Consider the following 10,760-nt stretch of genomic DNA (forward strand, 5'->3'; position numbering starts at 1 on the left):
TGTAGAGTTGGCTGCCAACCCCAGGGTCTCCAGGGCCTCCAGGGCCTGGATCCAACTCTCTGATCCAGAGGCTTGGGACAGCAGTGCTGGAGCTGGCACTGGGCCCAAGTCCAAGAGTGAGATGTTGTGCTGTTTTTGCTGTTGGACATAGGGTTCAGCAGTGGTTCTTGTGGCCAGGTCATGATGAAGTTCAAAGGCCAAGGCTGTGTATAGGGCTGATGTGCGGAGCTGCTGCTGCTGCTGCTTGACCTCTTGAGAACTACTGAAAAGTTTCTCATGCTTTGGTACAACCGACTCATTTGCTATGAAACCTGTTAGCAAAGCTAGCACTGTAAAACTATACAAAACAGACATCATTGCCTCTCATTTTGCCATCCTAGTTTCGGCTAAGAGATGATGCGGGTTGATTGCACGTAAGACCAGCCAAATTCCAGCTTTGGGGAAGTGTTCTCATGGCGCAGTGCGGGGGTGGTGGTAATGTTGAAAGAATATCGATCTATGGGGCTGAGCTTTTGACCTATGGGTTGAGCTCCAAGCAAATAATGGCGGCATGTTTTTTAGTTTCTTAGAATTTCACCAGCAATGAATGTGTGTGTGTGTGTGTTTGGTGTATAGTTAAGGACAGAGCATACTCATTCCACCCTTTAATACACACTCTAGGTCAACATGGATTTTGAACAGTTATGCAACTAATTCATACTTAAATTTTGCTCTGGTTCCACTGTGTACATGGTGGTATTCTAACAAAGACACTATACATATGAATAATGTGTCTTACGGTGCCTGTAAATGCAGTATTTACAAGCCTGATTCAGTCTTTTGGAAAGGACCAGGAGATATATGACACAGAATACATATTTGCTTTATTATTTATATCTTATAAAAATGTCATGAGAAAAGCCTGAATTGTTGATAAACTTTATCATACAGTATCTGAGATGAAAACAATGTAACAGTATACATTCTAAGCCACAAGTGACACAGTGGGTGAGTCTATGAAATGTCAAAGTGCTCATTATATATTATCAGCTTAATCTCACCATGTCAATACAGCTTCTAATTACACAGCATGCCCTATGGAGTGCTCAGCAGTCAACAGAATGTTGCATGGACAGTCTGTCATGTAAGACAGTTGCTGTTGTGATACTGCAATGCCACCATGTGGAGTGTTTCTGCTATCAACAATAAATCAAATCAACACATTCACACATTCAGAGAAAACATCTCACAAATCATGTCTAATAATGTGAGTAGCAGAAGACTAAGCAGCTGAAAACCTGTTAAACAACAGGGAACAGAATTATGTGTTTATCTGAAACTATGGCCCAAGTAACAAATGATATCTGCTGGCAGCAAAAAGCAAATATAATCATTAAACGTTGCCTTGAGGGAAATTTAGTGACACAGATAAAGAGTCAACCCTGCCCTAAGTGTCCCTGTTTGGCTCATTAGTGGAAACTGGGCTAATAAGCATATCTTTATAGGAAGGGGTTCACTGCAGGAGGGCTCAGAGGTTCATTTGAGGTACGATGAGGAAGCAGTAGATTAGGATCCACAGGACCAAAAGCATTTCCAGCTCTAATGGGGTTATGTCACAAGAGGCTGCTACAGACTGAAGAATGAATCCTCCCTCACTGTTGGAAAGTAGATAAAACACGGTGTTAGAGTGTTAGATTCAAACTAAAATTGGGCACTTCACATTTATATTTTTTAATAAAGAAACAGAAGTTACATCAAGCAATAAAAACAAAACACAGACAGAAATGTAATTATCTGTATAGTCTGTGTGAAGTGCTGACCATTTGCCAAAGCCCTAACACAAACAGCAACTGTGCTATTATGTAGTTCAAGTTAAAGTGGTGGGCATGAGGGTTCATCAAGAGTGATAGTCGCTGTACAAAGAATTTGGAGGTTAATGTCTTTTTTAGCCTTTCCAAAACTAAAATCACAGTAGCAAAAGTGTAAGAAATGTATTAAATAAAATGTTTCTGTACTCCAACAAAAGCTGCAAAAAATATATGTCCAGCTTACTAGCAATGTACCTACAGTAGAAAGCTAGTGTTTTTCAAGGTCAAGGAGCATTACATTAACTAGTGACCTTCATTTTTTCTGCAGTCACACCAGGTACAGTACGTCAGATTAAGGACCAGCAATTCCAGCCAACTCTGTGTTAAATAATGCTACATTTGCCAGTATCACCAGTTAATCCTTATCCTCAAACCTTTCAAAAGTTAAGTATTCTGTTTGCTTCTCTTTTATTTCCATGTCCCCCACATGGATCATCCACTGGGGAGGATGCTGACTTTTTACTTGGGGCATGTAGCTTTAGTCTTTTGACATTATACCATGTAGCTTTCAAGTGGACTGATTTCAAACCAACTCAGAGAGTCAGAGCATTTTATAGCTTACACCAGCTTACTACTGCTAAACTGCCAGCAACAGTCATTATTTCAACTGACAAAATCCATGTATGTCCATAATGAGGAGCTGGTTCTGTTAACTTCTGTGTCAAAAATGTATGCATGTATCTGCCACCTTTATCAGTGCAAACTACATCATGTGCCATGCTAGATTGAAAAAGCATGGCAGCCCAGGGGAGTGGTGCTTGGTGAACGGCCACTTGTATTTGTACCCATAAATCACAAATGTCATAGCCTACCTGACTGAGTGAGAGGTTGCACTGTAGGAAGAAGTCCCACTGTTATCACCAGCATGGATGTTACCACCTCCATCAGTGTAATTTGTTGGGTTAGTTTCCTCCTGATGGTCTATTGTTGTTAGTTTACGTTTCCTCATCTTCAGTCCCCTGTCTTTCTCCTCTACTGTTGTCACTGCCTCAAAATCCATAGAATTTGTGACTTCGTCTGTGTCTTCATCTTTACAACTCTTGGCTGAATCTTCCATTTTGGGGGCAGTGTCTATCCTGTCATTTTTTTCTCCTGTGTGAATTCTAGCTGCACCCCTGCCTCTGACTTCATGTACAGCTTCATCAGTTAATATTGTTTCATTTACTCCAACGCTGAAACCCTCTAAACTCACCATACTTTGTTGATTCCCCTTCTCCTCCTTCTTTACATTACCCTCTTTCTCTTTTTCTTTCCCTAACTTTCTGTTTTGCACTCGTTCAAATGTTGTCAAATTTTCCTCTTCTTCTTCATCACCTACTCTCTTCTCACTCACTTGTACACATTTTACAGAAGGCTCTCTGTCATTGTCTTCCTCAGCCTCTTTAGGCCAACTAGCCATTTCGGAAATCTTTTCTTTCTCTGCTTCATTTACTAGAACCTCTATTTCATCATATCCACATGTCAGTGATCTCACATTTTCTGTCTCCTCCTCCTCCCTCTCTTCCCCACCATAATAACGATAATCATTAATCTGTACTCTAACAACTCTCTCCTCCTCAGGCTCCTCTGTTATACTGCTTTCATCCTCTGGCTCCGTGTCAAACACTGGTCTATCATCTGTCATCTCTCTGAAACCACTTTCTTTTTTGCCCAAATCAAACTTCCTGTGAGCCACTGACTGAGGCCTGACTTCAGATACTAGATCAAAACCTGCATTTTGTACAAGGGAGCCTTCCTGAAGTTTACATCCACTCCCATTTAACATCTCACACACTTCTGGATGTTTTGACCCTTCATCCATTTCTTCTGCTGTTTCCTCTTCGACCCTTGGTACTTGTCTTTTCAGCTGATTGTATGGTTGAAAAACTTCTTTGTTCAGATCCAGGATGTAGCTGTAGGCATCCTCCTCATCTGAGTCCAGTGCTGACAAACTGTAGATTCCTTCCTCTGAGCTCAAAGAAAAACAACTCTCATCCACTCTTAGCTTGCTCTGGACCTGATCCGAACCTTTCTCCATCCACGAACAGATCTCCTGGCTGACTACGCCTGCATCCAGCGGACTTGGTGGCTTTAAAATGCTTCTGATCCTTCCCTTCTTCTTGTTGAATGGCGAGGTGGAAGATTGCTCAGTGATGCTTTGGCTACAACAGGATGAAAAGATGTCGCTGTTGCTGGAGGAGAGGTCAGATGTGAGTGCTCCATTCGTGTGAATCGAGGTGGCACGAGGGCTCCCTGAGGATCTTCTGGACCACCGTTTCCACAGGAGCTGTTCGCTGCTCTTTCCCAAGCCTCTGAGCAAAGATTTAGCCTCTGCATCATCAGCAAGCGTCTCTCCAAAGCAGATTGATTCAAGGGATCCAAAATTTGGGATCTCAGGGACAGGAACGGGATCCTGTAATAAAGGGTATATTTAGTAGCATTAAGCTTTGATTGAAGGAATAGTTTGACATTTTGGGAAATTTGCTCATTCATTTTCTTTTGAGAATCCATGGTGCTGTTGAATTGTATTGCATTATGTTGACAAGTGTTTCTATTATTTAGTCTGCCCAACTCAGAGATGTGGACAGTGGATTTATTACAGTTGAAAAGAGCTAAGCTAGCTGTTTTCCCTATTTTCAGTTGTTATGCTAAGCTCAGCTAACTGGCTTCTGGGTATTGGTTTATATTTAATGGCTACACCTATGACTGTGGTATCAATCTTCCCATCAAACTCCTGGCAAGAAAGCAAATAAGTGTATTTCCCAGACCAATTCAATGCCAAACATTTTTTAATGCGTAAAACAAACCATACTAACCTCATCTATGTCTGAACAGTGCCTCAGGAACATTGACACATAGGTAATGATGGACTGCTCATCTGGTGAGGTGCACATCACATCTGTGGGAACAAGGTTAAACTGTATTCACAAATTATTAGGGTTCATTGTTACCAGGGAAACCTCCTTGTAGTTGGAGGACAAGTTGATGTGATAAAGACAGTACAATAAGATTTAGCGCTGCACACAGATAATGACCTTTGCTGCTACATTGCGACTACTGATTTATTGTCCTTTGATAGGTGGCATCATTCAGTTTCTAGCACCCTAGTGTGTGTAGGTGTGGTTGTAGCAGTGTCTAGGTGAAAGTGATCCAGACATTTGTACTTGTTGATGAAAACAGATCATTGTGAGGCACTCACTCCATTCAGTAAGCGTTTACCTTCAGGCTCCAGAAGAGGTTTTATGTCCAAACTGTGATGGGCTATTGTGAAGGCCTGCTGAATGTTTTCTCTTGGCTCTCTGGACAAGCTCTCCCTCAGGTCAACCAAGTCTGGGTTTATGGACTTAATGATAATTAGGAATGCCAGTCCACTTCTCCAGCTCCTCCCAAAGTCATGCACCTCCACCCCAAACCTGTAGATTTAAAATTACATCATAGAAAAATCGAATCTCAACACAGCCAGCTCACACATTTTGCTTCATTCACTGAGGCTGTAAACCTATGTACTTGGGTTCTGGATGTTTCGAGGACCAAAATTACTTTGTAAGCGATTGGATCTTTTTCAGACTCACTTTGATGTGCATCTTTGGACCCATCGCAGGAGAGTCTTGATTGCTTTCCCATGGTACTTTGGCTCCCTGGCAGCCTTTCTGCCTTTGCTTGGCAGGGTGTTGCAGGAGTAGCTGCCAATGTCATTTGGCTGGGGTGAGAGGTCACTGGAGGAGGGGTAACTGTTCATTGATAAGGAAGAGAGACTACGAGACAAATGCCTCTGGAGGCCTCTCGTCACCTCCTTTACCTGTTTTAGAGTACAAGAGCAGAGTGTTTACAAGATCTGTAACAAAGACAAACACCTGGTCAAGACGTGACATAGTACATTAAGACATTAGAGTGATGAGAAAAAACCCTACCTGGAAGTGCAGGATGATGTTCCAGACAAGGTTAAGAACAACAGAGGGGATGCCATCAGCAATACTAGAGGCATCAATGCCAAGCAGCTTCACCTGAGAGATAACAGGGAGGAGACATAGTTTGAAATCTAGTTTGTCTGGATTTGAGTTTAAATGTAACACATGTCAAAACAATATTACTGTGTTGGCTTTCAAGGAAACACACTCACATGTCTATCATCTAGGAAAGCCAGGGCCTTGGAAATGTTGTTCAGTCTGAAAATGCGGTGAGAAGACGACCTAAACCTGTAAAGCTAACAAAATACATGACAGAAGATGGATACCACTCTCTGTATGGTAAATATGAAGCTCCAACCAGTAGTTGGTTAGCTTAGACCCCTTTTGGTCAGTCATGATAAGTCTCTGCTGTTTATTTGCTTGGTAACATCACAACAACAAGAAGACTCCAGGAAGTCGCTGAGGTAACATAGAATAGTTTGGCAAAATTTGTTGTTTTTTCTCTTCAGTTTTGGCCTGACTAAACAAACATGATACACTGTGTTAAATACTGAACTTTACAAGTGCTGTCAGGTTCTTTTTGGACAGACCCAGACTAGCTGTTTCCCCCTGTTTCCAGTCTTTGTGTTAAGATAAACTATGCTGAGATAACCTAAGCTAAGCTTAGGAGGTTTATCAACACTTTCATCTAACTGTCAGCAAGAAAACAGATATGTCTTTCAAAATGTCAAACTACTTTAAAGCTTCAGGATTTATGGGGAGAGTTCATTCTTATTTAGCAATAGTTCTCTTTCTTGGAAGTGGATCGCAAATATAATGCAAAGCCAATAAGCTTAACTTATTAAGTAAGTATTAATAGGATAAGAGCAGTGCATATATATTTTCTTTTTCTTGGTTAAATCAGTGTTTTCACAGCACAGCTTGACTCTTACTAGTTTGCACCCAGATAGCTCCTCCAGCAAGGCCATGAGTACTCTGCCATCCTGAAAATCTATGAACAGGTCATGTACTTCAACTGGAGGATCACGCTGGAAATAGCAAAACATAGCTTTTATTACAAGAAAGAAAAGAAGTTTAACGTTGGTGTAAAACTGTATTGATATGTGCCTTACTCTCTGCAGAAACAGGTTCATCCACCTGGTGAAGGTTCTCTTCTGAACTGCTTTTCTCTCATCTGGGGAAAAGAAAACAGGGACTTGGCACAGCAAGTACTGCAGTTCTCCAAGTTTACAGTGTTGCACCAATACTTTCACAAGCCTGATGAAATGTAGCACACAGGAGGGTTGGTGTATAATATGATAAGCTGGGAGACTCTGACAGATCATTAGAAAATGACACATTTGTGTTTACCCCCAAAAGATAATATGAAGGTTTGAGATAAGCAAACGTATATAATATATTTAGAGAGTATTTTAGAGATAATGTAAAAAAAGAGAGAGAGTGTGTGAATTAGATGCCAAGAACACCCACCTGGAAAATGGCTATAAGGAAGGCAGTTAAGGAAGGGAAAGAGGAGCAGATGTTGTGTTCTCTTTTCAAAAGTACAATAAAGTTTTTTCTGTGATTTTACCCAGTGATTTAGCTGATGTTTCTCACAGTGACCATATGACCTTATTAAGCACCAGCATAAGACAGTATTTCTTGTCACTGTACCTTGAAGCTGCTCCACATGTTGATCGCTGATCTCGCCCACTGATTTCCTTTGTGAATCCCAGTTGGTCTTGTCCTGCATTCTCATTTGGAAAATGTCAGGCACTTGTGGCAATTAGAGCTGCTCTGAGGTTTCCTTACAGAATAAGGATGAAGAAAATGCAAAGTGAGGCAGCATGTCTTGCCTGAACACGCTGAAACCTACCTCTGAGGTGTTGATCAACTCTAGCTCCACTCCCCCAAGACGACTCTGCCTGAATCCTATTGGCAGGCTGCAGTTCGTAAAATCCTGTCCATGGGGGCGGCTGCGCAATGTGTTGGGAACTTTAACCATAAAAATGAAGGAATCAGCTGGGATCACTGTGTTAGTTACATGGTTAGATGGTTTTCCCACAGAGGCCAGTAATAAATCTTTCTGGCAGCTCATGGAGTGAGTCACTGTCAGAAAAACCTGAATTTCTTCATGGCAAGTTCAGCTGAGACTAAAGGAATGAGCAGACATAGCTCTAGAATATTTGCTCATTAAAAAAAACAACAACTATATTTTAGCATGGCATGTTGGCAAAATAAATATTACTGGTTCTGGTTTTTGAATGAATCCCAACACTGATAAACAATTTTTAGATTTATTGCCCATCAAGGCCTTATCACCAGCAGCTCTCTCTCCCAGGTAAATGTTAGGCTTTGATTTGGCACATCAGGTAATAATACAAAAAAAAAAAAATAATAATAATAATAATACAAATCTATACTTATTGTGTTTTAAATATTTTTAAAAGGTTAACTTTTCACTCTTTGTCATGGTCAATAACTCATGACCATGTGTGTCATCCTTTTACAGTGCTGAAATGTAACTAAATCCACTTACTCAAGTACTGTAAGTACAATTTTGAACTACTTGTACTTTACTTTTAGTTTTTCCAATTTCTTATACTTTTTAGTCCTTTATTTATTTGACAGCTAAAGTTAGTAGTTACTTTGCAGACAAGGATTAAACGTGCAGGGCCTGTGGTGAACTGTTAAAATATGATTATTCTGTAGATTAAACTAACCCAACAGTATATAAGCTACAACAAGAATAATTCTGGTTATTATTATTAATTTATTTCAAAATAATAAGGCCCAATAAAATTAGATAACTTTGCCTGGGGTCATTCTGCTGCATAATGAGAGCTTTTACCTGGGATAACTTTACAGGACTTTCATGTGATATTTCTATTACTTAGATGTTGAGAAACTTCTTCCATATATATATATATATATATATATATATATCTTACCTTTTCTGACTATTTATTAAATTAAATGTTGCACTATAATAATAAGCAATGTGCATACAAACACCTCTTTATACTGTGTGGCATTTTGATGCTTGTTTTTTAAGAGGACCACTCAAGCAACATGTGTATTCCTTTGTTTAACTAGACAAGCATATGTGCTCCCACTGATTTCTGGAACTTTTAACTCAGCTTGCATCATCTGTAACCAACATAAGAAATATATGAATATATTCTTTAATCATTTAAGAATATCTACAGGGCCCTAAACTCTCATTGTGGATCTTAATGGGATTCACTGAAATTCGTGTACAAGTTGTGAGATGCACCCTGTGCTTTTTACACTGACCCACATTTTATTAGCATTCTGTGCTATTCCTGATTCTGCCTCATCAGGTAAGTTAAATACATCTTTAATGTGAGAAATTTTCTATCAGAGAACAGAAATGCACATAAGAAATCTGCAGTATATATTACGCATCTCATTTATAAGTTACAACAGTACAATGAATTTATTGAACAGATCAGAAATGTGAAGGTGGATATTCAAGAAAGCAGGTAAATTAAGTAAACAATTCTTTAATCTGCAGTGCCACTAAAACTTTTAGTTAAGAGTTAGTGAATATAAACTCTGATGGATTTAGTCACCAGGCTTAACAGAAATCAGAGCTTTTACTGTGACAGCTGACAGTGTCTGACAGGAAGAGCTCCCCCTGCTTCAAACAATATCTGGCTGTCAGGTTTTTACTCTACCTGCCTCAAGAAAGGTGATGGCTACAGAACAAAACCCATCACCACCGTGGAAAAGCAGGAGACTGTTCAAGGAACATCGCACGTGAAGCTCCTGAGCCTCCAGGAGTCACGCCTTTTCATTCTTTGAGTTGCTTTCTGCAGCCTTGTTGTACCCACAGGCAACAGTCCTTGCATGGGGCAGCATCACAAGGCTGCAAAGACTAGAGACATCATAATATAGATGGCTGTGATGCACACGCTGTCATTAGTCAGCAGTGTCATATCAAATCCCTCAATGTAAACAAATTACGTAACACTAAATAGTATGTACATTCAATATTTTATTAAAACATTTACAACAAAAATATGGAAGATTCCAAACTTTGCAAAAATCCGATCAAGTGTAAATGCTTAAACTTTGATCATATATTTGAGCAAGTTAAAGAAACTTCTAAATACTACTGATAGCTGAAAATGGAAATCTTATGAAACACTTTATGAAGAATCAGAAGTTTCGCAACATGTCTTCTTGCCCACTGAGACACTGACCATCACTGCCTGACTAAAATCACACACTCTGCCTATTAAACTAGGCAGTCTGCTCAGTCCAAAGTTTTGTCGTCTTTGCAATGGGTCATTTTGCTTCTGTTTGTAATGGACTCTTGAACAAATTCCAAATGTTTTCTTGCTTTTTGAAGCTGTTCTGCTGCCCTTCTCCTCCCTTGCTTCGTGATGTTATCTCGCCCTCACTTCAAGCCAGAGTCATTTCTTCCCCATGATGAAGCTCGGAGCCTCAGCATCATCATCGGCCTCTCTTTCCTCCTCTTCTTCACTGCTGTCCGAGCTCTTGTCGCCGTCACCGTCACCGTCTGTCTTAGTTTCTAGTTTAGCCATCTTCGCCCTCAGCTTTTTCTGCTTCAGCTTCTCCCGCTTCTTCCTGCGTTTGGCCGTTCTCTCATCGGCAGCCTGCTTGTTTTGTTCCACCTTATCCAGGTATTCCAGGTCCTTCACTTGTTTCTCTGCCATCTTGTCCAGAAAGTCCTGCCTCTGGTACTCTCTGCGGCGGAGGTGTCGGTAAACGTGGAACTCCCCGCTGCCTGCACCGGCGCTGGATCCCATCACGTCCCGGACGAACTCCGGAGGAGCCCGAGGGTTCCATTCTTTCGGTCGGTCGGGAATGGGAGCAAGCTTATCGGGATTCCGCATTAACCTCTCCAACTTCAGACGCTGTTCCTCCGCCGGGGTTTTGGCGATTATCAGAGGCTGTGCCTCTTTTCCGCCAGGTTTCGCCTGGTTTGTTGTTCTTCTGCGTGTGCGCCGCCATCTTTCAAACCGTCGCCGTTTTCTTCCTGCTTGTTGAGGTCACC

At 40.9% G+C, this 10,760-nt stretch overlaps 2 protein-coding genes and 1 non-coding gene across 3 annotated transcripts; all 3 read right to left on the minus strand.

Annotated features, from left to right (window-relative positions):
- Positions 1-841: 841 nt before the first annotated feature.
- clmnb (calmin b) lies at positions 842-8,604 on the minus strand. The gene is made up of 11 exons (XM_051071985.1): positions 7,590-8,604; positions 7,388-7,460; positions 6,847-6,908; positions 6,667-6,762; positions 5,947-6,030; positions 5,738-5,830; positions 5,399-5,625; positions 5,046-5,239; positions 4,643-4,725; positions 2,660-4,239; positions 842-1,634 (listed from the first exon to the last, which is right to left on the minus strand). The coding sequence occupies exons 1-11, from the start codon at positions 7,809-7,811 to the stop codon at positions 1,508-1,510; spliced, it is 2,841 nt and encodes a 946-aa protein (XP_050927942.1). The 5' UTR covers positions 7,812-8,604; the 3' UTR covers positions 842-1,507.
- Positions 8,605-9,334: 730 nt separating this feature from the next.
- LOC127142683 (small Cajal body-specific RNA 13) lies at positions 9,335-9,614 on the minus strand. The gene has a single exon (XR_007813643.1). It is a non-coding gene; the product is annotated as a small Cajal body-specific RNA 13 (non-coding RNA).
- A 100-nt stretch (positions 9,615-9,714) lies between these two features.
- Positions 9,715-10,732, minus strand: prkrip1 (PRKR interacting protein 1). The gene is given in 2 exon segments (XM_018694731.2): positions 9,715-10,680; positions 10,682-10,732. Coding segments are annotated over 2 exon segments (561 nt in total). The 5' UTR covers positions 10,718-10,732; the 3' UTR covers positions 9,715-10,155.
- Between the last annotated feature and the right edge of the window lie 28 nt (positions 10,733-10,760).

This window comes from Lates calcarifer, linkage group LG7_1, assembly GCF_001640805.2.
Source record: "Lates calcarifer isolate ASB-BC8 linkage group LG7_1, TLL_Latcal_v3, whole genome shotgun sequence".
NCBI classification, from domain to species: domain Eukaryota; kingdom Metazoa; phylum Chordata; class Actinopteri; family Centropomidae; genus Lates; species Lates calcarifer.

Bases quoted from the DNA above. Each gene is read 5' to 3' on its own strand.
- clmnb (XM_051071985.1), bottom strand. From the start codon at position 7,811: ATGAGCTGCCAGAAAGATTTATTACTGGCCTCTGTGGGAAAACCATCT. The intron at 4,240-4,642 runs GTTAGTATGGTT...CCTTTATTACAG, and splicing joins ACTGTTCAGACATAGATGAG to GATCCCGTTCCTGTCCCTGA. The intron at 1,635-2,659 runs GTAGGCTATGAC...ACTTTCCAACAG, and splicing joins GCAACCTCTCACTCAGTCAG to TGAGGGAGGATTCATTCTTC.